At 36.6% G+C, this 22,651-nt stretch overlaps 1 protein-coding gene across 4 annotated transcripts in view; it reads left to right on the top strand.

Annotated features, from left to right (window-relative positions):
• Window positions 1-22,651, top strand: part of CDIN1 (CDAN1 interacting nuclease 1) — a 120,626-nt gene that overhangs the window by 96,252 nt on the left and 1,723 nt on the right. For all 4 annotated transcript variants that reach the window (XM_079309060.1, XM_079309061.1, XM_079309062.1 and 1 more), the window contains one exon: window positions 22,187-22,337. In XM_079309060.1, coding sequence (XP_079165186.1) covers window positions 22,187-22,322 — 136 coding nt within the window. In that variant the 3' untranslated portion in view covers window positions 22,323-22,337. The remainder of the gene's footprint in view (window positions 1-22,186; window positions 22,338-22,651) is intronic.

The following is a 22,651-nucleotide window of genomic DNA, read 5'->3' as shown; positions in this document are numbered from 1 at the left end:
ATCTCCTTTCTATGTTAATGTAATATCTGTAAAGAAATACTCAGAGTCATGAAATTGAACTGGAAAATGTACTGTTTGGTTTCTCTTTTGGAAAATTGAGTTTCTAAACAAGACAGAGAATACTGATGTTTCCTGGAAAGAAAAAATGAAGTGGAAAGGTAGGAAGAAATTCCTTTTTCTGTGCTCCTGATTTAAAACCAGCTTTGAGAAGTAGCAGTATTTTCACTTTCCCTTAGTCTGTGTACTTCAGCTTCATGCCCTAGTTCTAGCCTGGGCATTTCATGACAGACTAACATATCCATATCTGTATAAGCAAATTTTTCATGTTATGGTCCCACTAGTAAAATTAGTTATCTTAGTGCAGTATTCTAACATCTGGGGGTGGAAGAGTAGCCTGACAGCAGTAAAGGAACAAATCAAGACACAACTTAATACCAAACATAAAAGTTTCATTAATCTAGAAGAGAAACAGCAGAAGAAAGACTTGCATTTTTTATTACTGAGTCTCATGTTATCTAGTCATATGTAAAAAAATTTATTTTCCTGCTTAAATTAACTCTTTGATATAGCCAGATGACTTCAAGGTAGAATTATTTTGAACCACTTGAGTTATTCAAAGCAAATAGTGTTTCCTAAAAACATTGTTTCCTAAAATTAATTGCATGCTTTGTAGGTGTTTAGTCTTAGCACTTAATATCAGTCTCATTGTACATTACAAAGTCAATTTGAATTTAATTTATTATAATTGAAAGTTGTTATTTTATTGTTAGCAATTAAAATGCAGTACAGACAAAATGTTTAGGTTTAGTTACATTGTGGTTACTGGAAATTATTATACTGCATTCTAAATAAATTGAAGTAGTTTGAAAGTTCCCAGATCCTGGAAATTAATAATCTCATTTTATTAAAAAGACATCTGATATGATGAAACCTGAGTATAAAAAGCATGGATGTATTCTGTAGTGCAGAAAAAATGGTGGATCTTCAGTGTTGTAACTGGAACTATCTGGTGTGGTTTCAAAACACGAATGAAATGGTAAAATGGTAAAAAAAAATATATTTATTCTCTAAGCTGATACTGCAGAGGGTGAAAGGTCTAGAGAGAAAGCTGTAGGAGGAGTGGCTGAGGTCACTTGGCCTGTTGATCTTGGAGAAGAGGAGACTGAGGGGAGACCTCATTGCAGTTACAGCTTCCCCATGAGGGGAAGAGGAGGGACAGGCACTGATCCCTTTGCTGTGGTGGTGACAGTGACAGGACTGAGGGAATGGTCTGAAGTTGTCTGGAGAGGTTTAGATCGGATATTAGGGAAAGGTTCTTCACCCAGAGGGTGGTTGGGCAGTGGAACAGGCTCCCCAGGGCAGTGGTCACAGCATCAGCCTGCCAGAGCTCAAGAAGGGTTTGGATAATGCTCTCAGGTGCATGGTCTGGTCACTGTTAAAATGTGCATGATATAGAAGATGCTAAACAATCTTATACTTTCTTCCTTTAAACAACTGAAGTGTTGTTTTCTAAATTAAGCACTTTGTGTGATCAGACACTTTCAGTAGAAGAGAAAGAAGTGCAGTCTGCAGTGCATCTTGTTGGGTTTGTCCTAATGTATCCAAGAGCAAGTGGGCTAAATATGAGCAAATACATGTTTTTTTTCAAGGTACATTGATGGTTAAACAACTAGGAAAAAGCTCTTTAAGCTTAAAGACAGTTATAGCACACAAAAAAAAATGTTTTGGATCATTGATTGAATCAGGCTAACTAATTAAAAATTTTGGTCAGAAAGTAATAAACTCCAAAACTTCCAGTTTTCCAAACTGATTAGCAAGAGAAAAAAACTATTTTGCAATGAAACTCAGTCAGTATAGCAAAGGTGAAGAGTGGTTGATTTTTTGCCAATTTATAAATGTATTACAAAAATACCCATTTTAACAGTGATTTCTGTATTTTGTTGTTTGTAAAAGTCAGTCATTCAGAAAATATGCAACTTTCTTTTTACACAATTCAATGTCTTGCCAAAGTCAGTTTGTTCTGTAATAAAAGTTGTACTACAATATTCATATTGATTCTGCACATATGGAATCAACTATTATACTGGAAACAACTTGTATGATCTGTTCAGTTTACAAAACAAATAAAAAAGTAGCCCAGAACAAATATTCACATTTCTTTTATATATTGTATTGAATTGCTAATGAAGCTAATTCTAAAAAGAAAGTATTTGCCCTCATGGAATTCAGGTAAATCTCATGAAACTATAATGAAAAGCTGTCACACTTTGTTCTGAAAAGGGAAAATTAGTCTTATTTATCATATGCTTTTCCTTAATCAATTTAATAAATTTACACTTTAAATTTAGTGGAAGGGGTGTGCAGGAGTGGAAAAACAAACAGTATTTCTTTTAGTATGGATTGTCCAGAAGGTAAAATGTTTGGATTAAAAACCAGGCGTGTGCACCAAGTTGGTTTTAATGTTACTCAAGTCTCACTATATTTGCCTTGTCATGAGAAAAATCAAAATTTGGCCAAGACTTATTTAGTACAGAGCATCCCATCATAAGCATACTCTCTTTTTCCTACATATACATTTATTCATGTATATGTAAGCATATCTATCACTGTGCCTGCTTTTATGTTACCACAGCAATATATAAATCATCAAATTAGTGCTATTCTGACTTTATTTCCTGGGAATCTTTGCATATATAATTTATAAACAGCTTTTAAGTTAAAAGATGGGAGAGAGAACTGGAAAATAAGTGTTAAGTTGAAGTTTCATTTGTTATGAAGTTTACCTCCAGTTTGAGGGTATTGTGGATGGATGGTTTAATGATTTGTCTATTTTCTGCATTTTTAAATTGGGTTGTTTTACTATGTGGATCAGTCTTGCACTTTCTGAAGTCTAAAAGTGGATAGCATTGTTCATGGAGCTCAGACTTGCTACTAATTTTTTTTTGTGTCTTTTAACATATCCTGTCAGCTGAGCCATTAAAGCTCAGCCATTAAAGCAGAACTCTCAGAAGATATATGTATGCTTGAGTGTATTAACAAAGATAAGCAAGTACTAAAAATCTGAAAAGCTTCATCAGACTGCAGTGGAGATAAGTTCATTTCTGCCAAAACATTCTTTTTGGTTACTGGATATCAAAATGATCTGTTTCTTTGATTTCCTATAGTACTTTTCTTTCTTTTATTTAAAAATAATCTTTGTCACTCCAGAAAATTTGTTGAGAAAATTTTTTGTTGGCTGTTGGGGGCAGTTTTGGACAGAGAACAAAGTTTTCAACAAACTTTCCTAAGTTTCAAAATCTCTGCTACAAAAGTCAAAGTGAAATGTCTGCTTCAGTCCAGCTGGGAATATATCAATTATTTGGGTGAACTTGAAATGTTTTCTTCCCTGTAATTTTTAATAAAGCAGTCCTGTGCAGGACTGCAGTCCTGCAATGCTCTGTATTTAATGTGGGTAGCTGTTGTGGCTCTGGAGAATTATATCCCCTCTTCCACTCATTTTTTAGTACTTCATTGGAATTAAAGGAGTCTAACCACATGCTAACATGTTAAAAAAAAAGGGAAGGGGCATCAGGGGGAATGCTATTTACTGCTGAAATATGCTTCAGCAAACTAAACTGAAAAATCTATTCTAAAATTTCTTCATTTTGGTCAAAAATTACTAAATTTTAATCAAAACATATATGAGATCTTTTGTTTGGGTTAACTTCTGCATTAAAACTCTTCATTTTGAGTCTGATGTCAAATTGAATGTATAGGGTGAGTTTCCAGATTTTGCTAAGCCAAGTAGTGAGTGGTACAGCTCATTCTTTGTTTCTCTGGTGTCTGTACAGTAGGGAATAGCAAGTGGAAAAGAAACTCCCTGGGATCAAGCTGAGTTTTGAGAACATTACAACAGGGTTTTGTTAGAAGTACTGTTTACTAAAGATCTACCTCAGATCACCAAGTCACTGATAACAGTAACTATAAAGAGTCATCTAATGCCATCCCTGACTTCTTAGTCAGAAAGACCAATAATCCTCAGATGTGGTTAGCAGCTGGTAATTGCAAATTTTTTTAGCTTTGAAAGCAACCTTTTTTTTTGCTATCAAATTTATAGGAGTACAAAGAAGCATTCATTACCTACTGTTAAATCTGATTCTGACAAGTCATTCATCACAAATATAATTCATGATCAACTATTATTTAGTAATTCTGTATACTTTTGTTTGCATCTCATCCCATTTCTTTCATTGATGTCAAATTGTGATATAAAAGACAAATGGAATTACTGATCAATGACTAAAATACATGCTGATATAATCAAAATGGCATGAAAACAGAGGATCCATTAAGTATGGATCATAATGTATGCCAGAAATTAAAATAAACAACTGTGAGATGCTGTAGTGTCATGAGAGATTTCAGTACATCTCTTTACCTTCCATTCATGTAAGGGAATCATGAATGAGATGGAATATTTCAAAACAGGAGGAAAAATCTGAACTATTAAACAATGTTATATATTGAGAAAAGAGAACTTTGTGTTCATTAATGCTTTCTCTTCATTTTGCACTATTGCAATAATTTCCATGTCGTCATGTGGGCCATCTTGTTTTTTCATATTGCACCGTCTTTGCCTTAATAGGCAGAGCATTATTTATAAGGTATATTTTCTTCAATTGTGTTTGGAAGGTCCCTGTCATACAGTCCAATACCTGCAACTCCTGACTGAATGGTCAATACTTCTGCATTTGTGTTTTAGTGAGGTAATCAAAATCATTTTGCTCCCCACATGTTGTGAAAAAATGCCAAGTCATATAAACAGTTCTGTGCATGTATTCACATCATCCTTAATGTTTACTTACTTTTTTTTAAGATACCATCTATTTTAATGGTTTTGTATTAAACCTACAAAGACATTGGCCTATCCTTAATACAGTCAGTGAATTATATCTAGGCACAGAGTGCAAAGTAAAGATTTTCATTCTGATCTCTGAATTTCCTTGTAGCTATGGTTTGTTTAACAATACCCTAATGCCAGGGGCTGGGAGGCTGCAGTTTAATATGGACTAATGCATATGGGCACAGCTTTTACATTAGTATTATTTCTTTCAGTGTGTTCTAGTGAAATTGTATTTTAAAACCAAGCAAACTATTGATGCTTTTATTGAATGGAGCAATTTATTAAAAAAATATTTTAGACTGTTGACATTTCATCATCAAATAACAGTTAACGTAATACACATTTCCCATAAGATGATTCCTGAGAGCCAAATATTTACCCCTCACTTATTCTAAAGGTAGCATTGATGGCTGGGAGGCTGGACATGACCCAGCCATGGGCACTGCCAGCCCAGAGAGCCAAGAGTGTCCTGGGCTGCATCCAGGGCAGCGTGGGCAGCAGGGCAGGGAGGGGATTCTGCCCCTCTGCTCTGCTCTGAGACCCACCTGCAGGGCTGCATCAGCTCTGGGGTGCCAGCACAGGAACAACAGGGACCTGCTGGGGGGAGCCCAGAGGAGGAACACCAAGGTGATCAGAGGGGTGGAGAACCTCTCCTGTGAGAAAAGGCTGAGAGAATTGGGATTGTTCAGCCTGGAAAAGAGAAGGCTTAGGGGTGACCTAATTTTGGCCTTCCAGTACCTGAAACTAGCCTATGAGATGGAGAGGGATTTTTTACAAGAGCATAAAATGACAGGACAAGAGAGAATGGTTTCAAATTGAGAGTAGGTTTACCTTAGGTATTAAAGAGTTCTTTAGGATGGTGAGGCACTGGAACAGATTGTGCAGTGATGTTGTGGATGCCCTATCCCTGAAGTGTTCAAGGACAGGTTGGATGGGGCTTGGAGCAGCCTGATCTAGTGGAAGGTGTCCCTGCCCATGGCAGGAGAGTTGGAGCTGGATGACCTTTGAGGTCCCTTCCAACCTAGACCATTGTATGATTCCATTATTGCAATAACTACTCTATGGGCAAGACAACAAAAAGATATGTTTAAAGATGACCTTGTTAACATAGTGTGGTAAGTCAGAAATATATCAGAACAAGTTTGGTCTCTACTTTGAAGTACTGTTCTTAAAATTGGCATTTAATTTTACAATTCATCAATTGTTTTCATTTTAGTAATGAAAGAGCTTGAATTTCCAAGCATATCTTCCTGACAATCTCTTAAAATTATTTGTTAGAATCTACTGAATATAGAAGTGGTTAAAGTACATAAAATTTAAAACCATACAGACCATTTAACTGTAAGTTAGTCCAACATGAGAATTACTGATTTTTTCAGATTCATCTGGAAATCCTGAAGTTAACAAAAGGTAAAGGATTTTCAAAGTCATTTTAAAGATATTTATTTAATATTGAGGGCTTCATATTTAAACTCACCTTTTTGAGAGTACACTAATATTTTTGTGTTTGTGTCTCTGTTTTTTTGAAAAATCTTTAAAATACATACTATTTCACTGAGCTCTGGATACAAAATCAGGAAAAGTGGTTGCTTGCTCCTTACATAACTTATCTTAGATAATTTATATTTCAGAAACTGCATTAATGCGTAAGTGCCATAATTTAGTATCTGTTGGATTATCATCAGCCTTTGTTGCAAGTTTGTTGGAAAGGGACAAGTAATACTGAGTGAGAATAATGGTTTAGCTCTGCTTTTCTAACACAGTGCATTTGGGACCTTTATTTCAATTATTGTTCTGTTGTTTCACACCCCATTTCTGGTTCACATATCTTTCTAAATTTTTGTCTTTACAAAGAGTGAGAGTATATCACTTCCATCTCATGCCTCTTATTATTTAATTATCCTAGAAACAGTGTAATGAAGAGGATTCTTTCTAGAAGCAATATTTGAAAGTAGTTAGAGATGGTTCTTTCTTCAAACTTTGAATCTGGTATCTGGCACTTTATAGCTCATCCTTACAATAAATATGTTTGTTCCGTGACTGGACAGATAAAACAAAAGAATTGAGTATACACTTCTTCTAGAATAGCTGCTTTTTTCTCATTCAGTTGGTAGGTGACTGTAAAGAAAATTACCACTGTATGTATTTCTGTAATTCAGTTTTAGACATGCTGAAGCATAAATTCACTCACTATACAAATACAAAGTTAAGAAGAGTAATAAAGTGTGTGCATAAAATGGGGTTTTTGCTGTCACATTTGATTCAGTTGCTATTGCTTTGTTCAGTTTTAGTGTTAAATTTAGTTCTATTTGTAAGCAAAAAATGTCCAGCCCTATTTTTACTGCAGGCAGGCTTGTTGGGGGTGGCAAGGATTGCCATACACTCCACCTGTCACTCTTTGGCTCTGCCAGGAAATTGGTTTATGGGCACAACCTCTCCATTGAGCATTTTGTGCCTTCACTTAAAATTTGATTTGCTGTGTGCATTATGAACTGCAGTATTCACAATGAGTCCACTTCTCCAGGTGGGATAGACATAATGAGATGGTCACCTGGTCCCAGGAACCTTTTATGAGCTATGTACTTTACAACCAGGACCTTGAGAAATTTTTTTTTTTTTTTTTTTTTAAGGGGAGGAACTATAGTGTATGAAGTGTATGATTGACATGGGTATTGCTTAAAGATTATATCTTTTCCCCTGAAAACTAGGACAAGGAACTAGTGATGAAGCTATTACAGATTTCCGAGGTTTGGTGGTGGTTTCATTTCTTTCAACATACCTTTGATTGTTCTCTTTGCTTTAGGCTGGAGGATTAGACAGGAGTAATCTGGATAACACTGAACCAGGAGAGCTTGAGGAAGTGGCATGTGCTGTAAAAACAAAAAGTGAAATTATGAAAGTTGCAAATACTTCTTCAATTAGAAAAGTTTGCCTGTCTTTATGTATTTAACTTCCAAGTGTAGAGAACATTTGCAGCTTGAAGATGTTAACTTTGATAAAAATCAGACAAATATTATTATTTATGAAAAATAAATACTTAAGCTATGTATGGGGGCAAATAAGCATTGTTCAAACTCATATTGTTAATTTCAAAAGGAGATTTCTTTTAATCTTGCATTTTTTTAAACTCTTTCTTTTCCTGCATTCTGGATGACTTTCTGGTATCTTGTTATATAAATATATGTCATATTATACAGACATTTGTCTTTTTTCCTCAGGCAGAGAAAAGACATTTTGGTCTTCTTAATTTTGCTAGCAGTGGTGATATCATTCCAGATTGCTTGAGAGAGCATTTTGTATTACTAGTTTTGTGTAGTACATTCAGAAAAGTGTAAGGTTTTATCACTGTGTCTATTCCCCAGCTGTGATAAACACCGTATCTTATAACCTATTTGTTAAACATATCAAGCAGAATTTTAAAGTAGTTTAAAGGTCCCACTGCTCTCACTGGAAGTTTTTTCTAGACCCAGTGCATTAGTCTCCCTGGTGTATTGGTGGAAGACAGTATCTTGTCCTCAGCCTTTACCGTCCTAGGCTGGAAAGACCAAACTCATTTAGTCTTTCCTATGAACAACTCTTTGCTTCTTGGACAGTGCAGTAGTTTTGCTCCATATCTGGCTATTACTTGTCTTTCTTGAATGACCTCTCTACAATTTCCAGATGAGTATTAAGCAAGTCTTCAAGAAAATACAGTATTTCTAGATTTGTACTGAAAATCTTTCTCCCAGAGTTTCATATTATAATTTTTCGTTTTCTTTAGTTGCATTGCTTTGTGTCCCCTTACTGATCAAATGTTACATGGATTGATTGCTTCTTCCTCTGGAAAAGCAAAGGGAAACATAATTTCTTTTTTGCAACCTTTATATCTGTGTGTAGGTTTGAACCAAACTATAGGAATATTTTTTTCCTGTTAAGTTGCCAATCATGTACAAAAGTCAGATTAGTTACCTGCAGTAAAAAAAAGTGGGTAACTTAAGTAAAAAATGTCTGGTTTAGTTTCTGAATCTTTATTATTTAAGACAACAAATGTTTTTAGATTTGTCATGGCTTCCATACGGTGATATCAAAAGTTTAAAACTTTTCTGTTGCTGTTAGCACATCTTTTTATTAGAATATTTTTAATTTAGGTCTCTTCATTTAATTTTTTTAAAAACTTAGGGAAGAGTAACCCAATGTACCAGTACAGACTGGGGGCAGACCTGCTGGAAAGAAGCTCCCCAGGGAAGGAGCTGAGGGTCCTAGGGACAGGAATCTGGCCATGATCCTTGTGGGCAAGAAGGCCAAAGAGATCCTGAGCTGCATTAGGAAGAGCATGGCCAGCAGGTTGAGGGAGGGGATCCTGCCCCTCTACTCTGCCCTGGTGAGCCTCAGCTGGAGTGCTGTGTCCAGTTCTGGGCTCCTCAGAGATGGAGCTACTGGGGCAGGTCCAGTGAAGGTCTGCAAAGATGAAGATGGGACTGGAGCATCCCTCTTATAAGGAAAGGCTGAGGGAGCTGAGCCTGGTCAGCCTTGAGAGGAGATGACTGAGAGGGGACCTCATCAATATCAGTATCTGAAGGGAGGGGGTCAGAGGATGGATCCAAGCTCTTCTTCCAGGTACCAAGCAACAAGACAAGACACAATAGGCAGAAATTGCATCACAGAAAGTTCCATCTGAACATGAGGAAGAACTTCTTTACTGTGTGAGTGACTGAGCACTGGAACAGATTGTCCAGAGGGGTTGTGAAGTCTCACTGGAGATATTCAAGAATTGCCTGGACATAAACCTGTGCTGTATGCTCTAGGATGACCCTGCTTGAGCAGGAGGTTGGACCAGATGACCCACTCTGATTCTGTGATTTTTTTTTTTTAATTATATATTTACACAGTAGCCATCTAAATATAATATCTGGTTTGGGTTTGTTTCATTTTTTAAGAATTAGAATGCAATTTGGGTTCCTCTAACATAAATCTTGCAACTCCTGCAATATATAAGTAAGATGTTCTACAGTTGCATATTGTCCTCAAAACCCATCTATCAGGTTTTATTCATACTTTTTTTAGTCATAGGAGAGACTTGTGTGCAAAGTAAACCAAAATGAAATAATTCAGATTATTTTACCCTTAGTGATGACATGTTACTGACTATATTACCTCACAGCATGTCACAAGGCAGCATTACATGCTGCTGAGTTCTATTTCATTTATTCCAGAATCTCATCAAGGCACTTCAGTGTAAGCATATAAAAAATTAAAAAATCACTCAGTACCACAAAGCTCTTTAAAGTCAGATTTCCATAAATTTGCACAGTACTAAACATTGGTGGTGTTAAGCAAATGAGAGCAAATAAGTACATTAAAGTGGAAACATTACTTAAGCAAAGAAAAGCTGTTCTATACCATTTCTATCATTTTCTATGTGGTCTGACTTAATTTTTTTTTTAATTAAAGAATGGTTCAAAAGTGCCTGTAGGTAATCAAGAAATTATAAATTAATTTTTAATTCTTATTTTTGCTGGTTCAGCTGGAATTATAGTTCTCCTAATCTTCTGAATTTACCATTTTTCTGCTGTTGCCATAGTGAAATCAGGTAGAACAGGCAAAGCTGTACTTCTTCTTCTCTTTGAACTTAACTAAAAATAATGCTTAATCTATTGGTATGGCTTTAGAAATAGCTTTTAAAAATGTTAATGTGGATTTAGCAACTGTGGAAACAGAGATATTCTGACCTCAAACTGAAAGTCGTATTTACTCTCAGCAAAAATGCAATACCTGTGCAAGTTTTCCTTTAGCAGATCATACTAGTGCTTTAGGCTTAGGTAGGCTTGCATCAATTTATACATCTTGATGTCATGTACTTCTGAGCAGGGAAGGACTTTAGGGCAGCTGGTTTTTGTGACTGGGCAGCCTGTTTTTGTAACCAGGGCAGAGTATACCAGACTATTTCAAGTGATAATGATTTTGCATCACTTAGCCTGATGGAAATAACTTTGTCACCGGGTAATTCTGCATAACAAAGACTTTCTGAAAAGCTCCAAATACCATTGAGAATTCATCTTGTTCTGCAGGAGGATGGTGCCAGACTTGCTGGGTATATTTTTATTGTTGTATAGAAATGTGTAATATCTAACTGAGTTATACTCGACTGCTGTGCACAACTACAAAGTTGCCTCTGGTGTACAAATACTGATTTGTAAAAATGTGATACCTCAAAGGTGCAGAAAGACATTTTGTAATCTTTGGCAAAAGTCAGTAGTTGATATGGAGAGATCCTAGAAGTTGAAGTAGTTGAAATTGCGTAAATGGTGACTGAGTGTTAAATGAGATGGAGTTGTTCTTTCTTCCCCCTTATTTATTGACTATTTTCCTCTTTTTGTTGTGTGTTTTTGGGGTTTGATTTGGGTTATTTTATGTGTTCCAGTTAAGAGTGGTCTAGCTTGAACAGACAGGAAGACCCTCACCTCCTTTGCTAGAGTGCTATAAACTGAGGGGACTGACAAGAATCTTTTTATTGTCTATATTGGTCTTCCATTACTCAGTTCAAGTTGAAGGTGTCTTCAACATATTCAGTAATCTGTACTGAGGTAGGAGCAGATGGAAGCCTTATGTCAGCACCTCTCCTTAAGCTGCATTATGGCTGTTCCTGACAAGTGGATTTCTCTGAGAGACAGCTTTCTTGAGAGGTTCCTGTGGAATTCAGGAACCATTTTAAACTACTGTCCTTCCTTACATTTTGAAGGCATGGTGTTTTTTGATATTGCAATCAAAAATATAAGGACAAGACTGAAAAATAAGCACTTTAAGAAACAAAAAAACCTTGGAGTTTTGGGCTGATAAAGGAGAGGGAGAGACAGCTGGTCAGAACAGATACTAATCTTATCACTTAATTTACTTACTCTGAGCTTTTATGCAATGTAAGAACCAAAAACAACAAAGTGGCTGTGCTCAGGTGGAAGTTAACCAAGTCTCAGAAAGGTTGGTAAAACTCATTATTCATGACGTTTCAAGCTGCTTACTCAAGCTTAATTTATCTTTGAAGGGAAAAGTGGTGTTTATTTTTCTTCTTGTTACTTTTATTTTCTATTAGTTTTGCTTTGTCTTAAAGGCAACAGAAATTGAACTGGACTAGCAGCTCAATAGGTCACACTTTTTCTGTTCTGTTTAAAATGAGACTGCTAGTGCTGTCTTTGATGCCCTTAGATGTCTGCCAACCAAAAATGTTCATTTATGTAGCACTCTAACAATTGCATAGCAAAGAAATGAAAAAAAAAGGAAAAAGGAAAGGAAGAAAGAAAAGGAAAAGAAGAAAAGGGAAAAGCAGGAAAAGGACACAAGAATATGTAGTCCAGCTGACTTCCACTGTTTTCAACATGTATTTGTATGAAGGAAAATGTTAATATTATGTGATTTTGTAGTGTTGCAGACTTCTGCCTCAGTTCTCATCAGGCATGGATTGTAATATGTCACTGGCTCATTCAACTAGTCTGCCATTGCTTTTAAAACTTCACAAGTGATAACATTTTCCTCTGATTCTTCTTCTCCTCCCTCTTTCTGGGCTCATTTACATGGCCATGTATATTTTTATTTTCCTTTTGAACGTAATTCTGAACCTTGATGGTGAGCCCAGAAAAGTTCAGTGCATAGTAAGCAAAGAAAGCTGAAACACAACTTGTAAATAAATCTAAGTAGCATGAATTTTTTAGAAGGAACATGCACTAGAGGTCTGTGTGTAAGTGTATAAATAGTTAAGAAGAGAGAAGGCAGAAAGGGAAGTAGATTTCTTTGCTCATCCCCAGTTACACACTTAAAATGAATGGAACACTTACTACAGTTTGCCTTGGTGGTCTCCTAGAGTCTCCAACAGTTTCCAACTTTCACAATGTGGAAATATCTCTTCTGGGAGACTGGATATTTCGCAGGTGATAGATAAGACTTGTGTATGTCAGGAGGCAGTCCTTTCTGAATAATAACTAAATCCCAAATTATTTTCAAATATGTAGTAGGGCAGGACCAGTTTGGATTGAACAGACACTGGATACATGAATCAACTGAAAGACAAGCTGAGGAGCCTCAGGCATTAAAAATAAATGTGTGCCAGACACAATTAAAGTTTGCCAGTGGATTCCAAAGGCAGTGAGAATATTCAAGGTCAGAGGAGGTGTTTGCCTTCGTTCTGGGTGGGCACCAGGTTCCACAGTAATGGGCAGCAGACATATCACTTCCTTTTTCATCTGTTCCCTGCTTAATACAGATAGGTGACTTACATTTTGAGAAACAGTAAATTTAAGTACAGCATCACACATAAAGTGCTTCTGCCTGTCAATTATGGCCAATAGTGTGTTTGGTAGTTAACTGCTAAGCAGCATTGTGTGAAGATACTCAGTATGATTTACTATCTGGTCTTCTAATGCTCTGATCTGGGAAGTTGGAAGCACAGATGAGCTGTCCTCCACTTGTTAATTCATCTGTTACATTGTTTGTTTTATTGCATATTTATGTATAAGGATTTGAAGATACAGAATAGTCTAATAATTCATTCAAAATGTCTTGAGATAGCTTTAATACTGGCTCCAAGATTTATGCTCAGCAAATACTAAGCACGCAGGTATATAGTGCCTTTTTTTAACAACATTTCTGCTATCGAAATTTGCTGAGCAGCTTTTCTGATTAGTTTGGTTCAGTTTTACAGTAATTGTTAAACAAAAATCTAGTGTTGCAAGAGCAGTTCTGCCCCCTTGGTTAAATGCACTTTTGACATATCCTGTCTTTCTGGTGAGCACTGACACCAGATAAACAGCTGCACAGAAAGAAAGGATTGCTGCAAACTGTGAGGCACTCACAGATTATTCAGATACCATCTTGCACTGGCCTCAGGATGGCCTGTTACTTTCAGCCCTAAAAATAAACAGCTGTTAATCACCTAGTGGCAACATGACCGACACTTGTGGCTGCCTGGACAGTACTCAAAGGCTTTCCTCATGTTTTCTGTCACCCAGCATAAGAGGTAGTTTGCAGCCAAGCATTCCTTTGGGAAGGCTGCTGTGAGTTTAACAAAATGTTTGAAATAACCTCAGTAACTCCTCTCAACACTGATCCACAGCTTCAAATGTGCAGAATCAAACAATAGTGGCCTTGCGTTGACAGTCTCTGGAGAACGAACTAATGGCATAATGTTTTCTAAGGGAAACTGAGTAACAAGCAAATACCTCAAGAAGCAACATTCCTTGCCTGGATTTAATCAGAAAGTGATGCTCGCAGCAACAATATGTGGAATAGTTCTGCAGTGCAACCAGCCATCTTTGTTTCCTGCTTATTCAGAGTTTTTTGCAATGTATTAGCCACCATTCTTGCAATGTATTAACTGGTAAATACAAGTAGCACAACTTAAAATAGGAACAGCACTGCTTTAGTAAACTAGTCCTCAAACTGCATATTATAGGATTGGAAGGTTGTTGCTGTTTTGAACATTAATGGACTTGCAGAACAGTGGACAGTAAAACAATGTGCTAACTCTGAGTTATGAAAAACAAATACATAGATGCCACACCTAGCACAGAATAGAATATTAGACTTTCTCCATCAAAATGGAAATCATAAAGCTTCTGAAAAAGATGTAGAGATTTTTTCTTGTATTGTGCCTTTAAGATGTTAGGGTTTTTTGGCTGAGCTTCTTTTGCTTAGTTATGTCCCTCATCCAGGGTGCCTGAAGTCACTCTGCCCTGTATTGAAATGGTTGACTAATGTAGAATCCTTGTATTTCCCAGAATATTGCATTTATCTCCAAGTGACCAAACAACATACCTGGAGCACTATCTGTTATCTCTTTTAGCCAGATACTGGAACTATCTTCCCATGCAGCTGAAGTGCATTGGATGCATACCCAAGTGATCCCCACTAGAGCCAGAAAAAGCCACCAGTGTGCTCTCACAGCCTGGAGGGCCAAGTGCACTGTGGGCTGCATTAAAGGGAGCTGAGGCACTGGAACAGGTTGCCAAGAGAGGTTCTGGATGGCCCATCCCTGAGAGTGTCCAAGGTCAGGTTGGATGAGGTTCTAAGCAACCTGATCTCAATGGGTGGCCTGCCTGCAGCAGGGGGAACTAGATGATCTTTAAGGTCCCTTCCAACCCAAGCCATTCTATGATTCTCTGAAAAAACTGTGGCCACTATTTCCATTAAAAATCCAGCAGTATAAAGGTTAAAAATCTCTTTTCTAAGATGTTGATGTGAGCGTCATGTTAATTTTCAGTACATCAGCCCAATCCTGCAGTGCAGGCATAAGGTCACCTTGTAGTGGGTCTTCAGAGCACAAAATGTTACAATTTGATGTGCAAAGAAAGCATCTATCTGATTCTTCAACATGCTGAGACTGAAAGTAAAACATGTTGTACCTTGAGTACACACAACCACTTGAGAGTTGAGTATCTGGAATACTGCTAATAAGCAAAACAAAACAAAACAAAACAAAAAGAGTTTATTTTAGTAGGTGTTAGGACATGAACCAACAGAAACTGAGAAATTCAAAGTTCACTCAAGGCTCTCTCCTCTTAATGACAAGCTGCCTTGAAGCCAGTGTGTGTTTTCTTTCTCACTAACTGCATCAGTCTTCACTTAGAAAGCCTTGATCCTTGTAAATCACTGTAGCCTTAATGTTATTTAATCATAGTTTTTAAAAGTTAATTTCCATGAGAACTGTATTTTTAAAAAAAGCCTAACTTGTCATTGAGGATTATAAAAATCCTTTATTTGCCTGGAGAACAGTATTCAGATCTGAATGAAGAAGTGTAAGTGAAGAATGTGTTTCGACAGTTTGTTTATTAAAAATGTATTATGCAGCTAAAAGTTATATTGTATTTATAATATTTTAATGACAGTGACTTGTACAGTTTCTGGTGCAGTCTATTAATATGCATTTAAAACTATGCTATGGAAAATTCTACAGTATTTTAAATGCCCCCATATGTCTATATAAATATCACTTGATTTGTTTTTATTTTTCAAAATGCCAAAAGTGATTAAATCATATTATCAGCTTGATGAAATGCTGCTATTTGATTGAAGCTTTAACAGCCTCATTGCAGAGGTAAAAAGATAGCTTGTGTTAAAAAAGTTCATTAAGACTTAATCACGTCTGAGTGAGGTATTACTGTAGAAGGAGAGGCCTGATATTAATTTCCATCCACTTTTTTTTCACCTGACAATTCTAGCTTCCACATCAATTACATATAATACCAGTTTCTGACATTCATGGAAATGCCTACCTTTCTCAGCCCAAAGAAATTCCCACTTTTAAGTCAAAACCTCCTTGTGAATGGGAGTCTCACAAAATATTAGTAGACTTTGATTTTTTCCTTGTCTTCAGTAAAAATAAGACTTCCCCCAACTACTGTGGTAACATCAAAGCTTAAAGCAGATTAGGTTTTACCTGCTTAATTTTACCTTAAGCAGCATGAACTGGATGCCTGGATCCTTGAGACATATGCTGCTAGCATCTATGTGTGAGGCATGATGTAGTACTTGTTCATGCCATGGACAGGTTTCCTATTATCTTTTGAAGTATGTGACCAGAACTGGTTAAACTTTCTTGAGCCACATTTGCAAACATTTTTTTTTCACTTGCTACTATAGGAAGGCATTGTTAAGTAGCTTAAGGGAGTTGGGCACAAAAATATTGCAGTCTTAAGTATTACAGATTAAGGATTGGATTTTTAAAGCAAAAATTACCATTCAGTTATTTGATTTTGGAAGTACCAGACTTTTTACTCCTTTTAACCAGATTTGATGAAGTCACAGTAGTAAGGTGCTGTATGTGTGTCACTGGATCACGAAATTGTGTGGATTGGAAAACTGACAGGAATGATAAAACCCCATCATTATCTTTAAATTCCATTCAGAGTCTTTTAAATGCACTGTCTTCATGCACAAGTACATTTATTTGATTTTAAAACTCTGTGTAAATGAAAGGTAGGAAAAAATACCTTGCTATAAACTAGTCTGAATTAGGACTGCAGTAGCTGTGTAAGTTTCTTCCTGATCGAAGTACATTTCTGAGCAGTGGCTCTTAAACGTTTGCCAAGATATATAATCCTGTCTCATCAGCAGTAGTAAACTGGTCTAGACATTAGGAAGTTGGCTGACTTATGCCAACTGACCTTATTTGAAAATTTGGTCTGTAGCTGTTGCCTACTAGCCTAGTCTGTCAATTTCTAAATTTCTTCTGCTGATGCAAATGAGACTTCTACAAGTACACTAAAATAAAGCTGAGTGTCCTTAAACAGTAAATTTATTATGTATTATTATAAGGAGGGTTAATTATTTTATCTTCAAGGTTTATTAGTACTACAAGTAAAACCTATTTACTCACAACTGTGATTTTGAAGAACACTGTTAAATTGCCTTACAATGTTATCAGTTATTTGTGAACTTTTGTAATTCTCCTTTCCCAGAAAACAGGTAGTGTTGTGCAAATGATAGTGTTGTGGTTTGTTCCATATTTAAAAAGAAAAACAAGGCCACAAAGCTGGCATTGAAAAGTTAGGAACCAGAATGCAGTCCTTAAAAGACACATTCAGGTGTTGCCTTCATAACTAAAATTACCAGCCAGGTAGACTGTTATACTTTTGAAACATGAATATTTCAGGGAATCTATTTGATAAAATATTTGTTTAAATCCATACATATTAGAAATAATAATTCATATGCCAGCATTTTCTTATGAGAATCTTTTGGAATTCAACTTATTTACATTAGGCTGAGATGCATATAGCAAATAGACTGATAATAAATGAAGCGAACATTTATAGAAGAACAATTCCAAGTTCTGTTACATTTCTGTTGAGTGTCAAGCAGTGTGTTGAAAATGCATTTTTCATAAATGCATTTTTCATAAAACCACATGCAAGGCTTTGTGCTGGTGAAAAAATCACCTCACAACATCCACATGTCTAGGCAAATCCTTAGAAGCTGGTATGGACCTCACACAGACATTCCAGAAGAAAAGACATTACTAGAAAGTAGTTTCTCTTGAAGTGAAGTAGAATATGTGTGAGCCTACTAGGCCACTTTGATAAATAAATAAAAGTCTTTTTTCTCTTCTAGCACAAAACTGGTTCAACTGGAGGGCAAGTTAAACCCAGATTCATACTTTACTTGGTTGTTTTCTTTTCTTTTTTTTTTTTTTTAAGTGATCCCTTAGTTTGTTGTTGTTGCTGGGTTGGTTTTTTTTTCCTTAAAACAAAGAACCATTTGGCTTTGGGTTATCTGAATTTCGCCTTTTGGCTTCACGGTATATCTCTGTGAAACTCCTTTCCAAGGCAAAACTCAGTGTCCCAGGATTATCACTGTACTACTTTAGCTGTGGTTTTCTTTCAAAATTTATGTGATTAAACAATACTGAGTTCCTCTGAGCAATCTGAAATTAGTGCAAACCTGACTTAGAGCAAACAGTATTGTCAGATGTAAGTTTTCATCCAAAGAACTTGTTGAGATTGCAACTATATTTAACTATCTCAAACTGTATTTTTCTGTCTCAAATGCTTCAGCTGGTTCTTTGAAAGACACCATGTGCTTCCTTTAGTACTTAGACTGAATTTAGTCATCTATATCAAGCCTAAATTAGGCCTAAAGCAATCCATGAGCTTTTGTAATGCTGCTCTCTTCTTGCCCTGCCTTGGGATTCAGAAGCCTGTGTGCCTCCCTTTTGGTACTTCTGGTACTCATACCCAAGTACCCCTACCCTGAGTTGGCTTTGGCTGCCTTGTATCAGTCACAACTTCTAATGTCAGAGCTGGACATTGACTACACCAGGATTTATATAATGGGAGCTACCTATCTGTTAGTTGATAATTAGGTAAACTGATGCAACATGTGAATGATTTTCACTTGCTGTGTTTATTATGTTGCCTCTGTATTTCCTCTTTATTCTGTTTTTACTGCATGTAATCAACAAACCTTAGTTACTTGGATTTAAAAAAAAAAAAAAAAAAAAAAAAAAAAAAAAAAAAAGTAAAGTTCTAAAAGCAGGAGTTTCACTATAATAGCTAAAATTACAGTTTTGTGTAACTTTTGGACACATTCCTTCACATCTAAGAACTAATTTTCAGGGATTTATACAATTTTTCTCAGCAGGAAGAAAATCCATAGGAGTCCAATATTTTGTTACATTCTAAGGTTGATTTTCAATTTAAGCCTAAACTTTCTCCAGTGTGTCTTTCATATGAAATAAGATAACCTGACCTATCTTGTATCTATGTAGTTTTAGAACCAGTTGGTACATTCTAAGTTTTTCTATGCACCTCAGAGCTACTGAATGCATCCCCTTTCCATAGCAGTACCAAGTATGCATTCTGTCATTTTAGTTCGTTCTCCTGTGTAAACCACAGTCAGTCACTTAACTTGTTCTATGTTACAGCTGATGCAAGAAATCAATTTGTAGCTTTACTTTGCAATTTACAGCACTGACTTTCATTCCTCAGGGTGTCATATCTCCACTCGGGAAAGAGTCAAATTAAAACGTATTCTTACTTTTGGGTTACATTTCCCTATCTCATCCCCTTACACAAAAAGGTTAAGTGTCTTTTCAAATTAAGGGAGAAGTAATTAACCAGTGGCATTGTTTGTGGTTTGCCAACTCTGGGCGTTAATGAGAGAGAAATTAGCACTTAGCAGCAGGAGTTCCTGATAGTCAGTGGCAAAGGCTTAATGTGCCAACAAGTTCATTTTGGTCTTAAGTACTGCACTTAAGTGCAGTAAACAAAAGTATGGCATGGGTTTTATGTGATCATACACATGAGCTTTATGGTATAGAGCTATAATAGAACAAATGACACAGTAGAGTTGGAAAAATGCAACCTAGACAGCAAAGAGCAAACAGTTTTGCTGTAACACCACAGTCAGAAGCAGGATTGATGGATGTTTTCATGCCAAAGATGTACTTGCTCCTACCATTAACAATCTGCAGATGTTCTTGTATACGATTTTATTAACAAATTTGGTATTTCTGAACATAATTTTTTAATCATCTTAAAAATTGTGCTTGAGCTGAGACGATTTGCTCACAAGACATAAATGAGCCTTTTGAGGTGTCTCGAAATTGTAATTTTTTTTTAAATTACAGTTTCAAAAAATAACTGAACAAACTGCTTAAGCACAGTGCCACATGCATTTTATGGTGGATAGGGGATTCAGACTGCCACAGCAGAATGAGAACTTGGGTGAGCAGCTGCTCATTAGCATCAGGATTTTACCTGGCACATGTGCTCATAATGAGCAACTACTTGCCTACATTTCATACCTTCTGCCTTGCACAAAATAGCCCATTAAAAATGTAAGGTCTGCTCCCTATCTTCTGGGGATTTTGCTTTTAAAATAATTTTGGTTGGTATGTAAGTACATCCCCACCCAGTTACCCATTTCTATATTTGCTTGATATGAGAAGAGATACATAGTCTGTGAAGTAACAAAAGTGGGGTCCCCTCCTGGATCAGCAAACTGCTGTCTCTCACCAGAAGTGAGATCACCTGTGAGCATCAGTCCTTGGCCTCACTTGCCTAGACCCCTTGCTGCTGCTTGGGTTTCCAGGCTTGCAGGAACAATGAGATTCCACACATTTTGGCCCCACAGGAGCTTAAGAAAAGGACAATGGAAAGAAGTCCATAGAAGCTGAAATTGTTGGACAGACAAAATTAGGAATTGGGTATAGGCAGTATTGTCCTTCATATTAGCCACTTTTCAGTCTGTACTGTATTTATTGCCAGACATGTTAGGATATGTTACCTAGTAGAACCAGATGTGTCAGTGTCTTAACCTTTCAACTTTGGAATATCATCTTTCAGTTGCAAAAAGCATATTTGCCAGTGTGGCCTCATCTATGCTGAGAGTAGTTTACTCTACCACTGAACTGTGGCCACTTGGAGGCTGAAGACTAGTAGCCATAGACCAAAATGTTGCAATGCTCTGCAGCAGTTTCAGTCAAAAGAGTACCGCATCTAATTGAAACTGCAGGAGGAAGCCACAGGGGTTTCTTCTTCCTTTGATGCCTATTCCATTACATAAGCACATCAAATAGAGTTTTCTCCACATTGTTGGAAAGAAACCACCCTCATGAAGCCAGTCTGGCACTACCCATGGCTTTCAGTGCTTGTATTGTCTGCTCAGTGGACATTTAGATTACTGTGCCTCCCCCCAGCACATATTTATTATCATCAAACGTTAACAGAAATTGGCTCCCATATTGGTTGAGTCCTGAGAACAACTCTGCATATAAACCATTACATGACATTCTATTGAACTTTTTCTTGTACAGACGGTACCTAACAGCTCATCCTGCACTGTTGGTTTTGGCAAGTTCACTACAGCATATAATAAATCAAGGAAAGAAAAAGCTTTTTGGCCTAATGTTGTACAGGCTGCTGTAATGTTAGACTGCAGAAAGCAGTTCTGTTTTTAGACATCCTTTTACTAACCCAGCATTCATAATTTATGATTCCACTGTAAAATTCCTGCAACACTACACCAGAAGTAGTGCTGCCCTTTAATTAAGTGCTCTCAGTAGGAAAAACGTGAAACTGATGTGCAAAACATATCGCAGTACACAGTGATTGATAGTGATTACTTCTTTATGAACCCAGCCTGAAGGTCTGAACTTCCTGATGGGTAAAATAGTCCATGGGGCTACTTCCTGAGATTGCCTAGTGGGGATCAGTCTGAGTTAGCTATATCTGAGGGATTCCTGAGGCACATTTCAGAGCCATTACAACACAAACTTTCTGTTTCTTCTGAATTGTGCTTTATGTTAATAATTAAGCTCATTGTATAGATTATATTTTAAGGATTCATTGTTATCTTCATGGTATTATAATTTGAATGAACTGGGACATCTGTAAACCCTTGTGTCTTTAATGTCTGCACACACAAATCTAAAAGAGCAGGGTGCTTGTCAAAAGAGGTCTCCCTGTATATCACAGTTACTGAATGTATGTAGTATTGTAGTATTATGTAGTATTTAATGTATGTATTTAATATGTAGTATTTATGTATGTAGTATTATGTAGTATTTAATACATAGGTATTTTTTACTGACATGTACAGAATATTCCAAAAAAACTCTGAAACTCTGCTATGGCTTCTGTGAGTCTCTAAATAGCATTCTTATTCATGGAATCAAGTACTATTGACATCAATTAATTGCACATTCAAAATTTGAAAATTTAATGGAGGTTAAATGCAATTTTGCAGTAAAGTTATCGAATTTGTTGGAATCACAGAGGTGGGAAATTAAAATTCCCTTTACACAGTTACATAAGTTTGTTTTTCTTTTTTATTTGATAGATTTGGCCCTGGATTAGTCATCTACTGGTATGGATTTATTGAAGAGCTGGACTGCCATCGTGAACGTGGCATCCTGCTCAAAGACTGCTTCCCTACTGACATTGTGACTCTGCGACACAGCATGGCTCAGCGCTGATGTTGGGAGGAAGAGGTAAATCCGGAAGCAATTTTACTTTCCTGCAGTGTAAACTAATGGCAGCATCTGCCCTGAACTTCAGCTGAACTCCTGCTGCCTGCCCTTATGCTACTGCTGCTTTACACAAACATATCAAGAGTTTCTGTTTTGCTTCAGACCTCTGTTGTGATCAGCCAAAAAAGACAGACACAACCCACTCATTATCAGCAGTTCTGTCTCTGTCAAACAGCTAGTTTCGAGATACTCATAATCTTCCTTCCTTCCGGATGGCTTCTTCAAGCATTCTAAACAAAGACAAAAATGCAGAGGCTCAAAGGTGGAGCTTTCAG

The sequence above is a fragment of the Erithacus rubecula genome (genome assembly GCF_903797595.1).
Source record: "Erithacus rubecula genome assembly, chromosome: 6".
Lineage (NCBI taxonomy): Eukaryota > Metazoa > Chordata > Aves > Passeriformes > Muscicapidae > Erithacus > Erithacus rubecula.
Note: the sequence above shows the minus strand (reverse complement) of the source record. Positions and strands in the feature narration are given on the sequence as shown.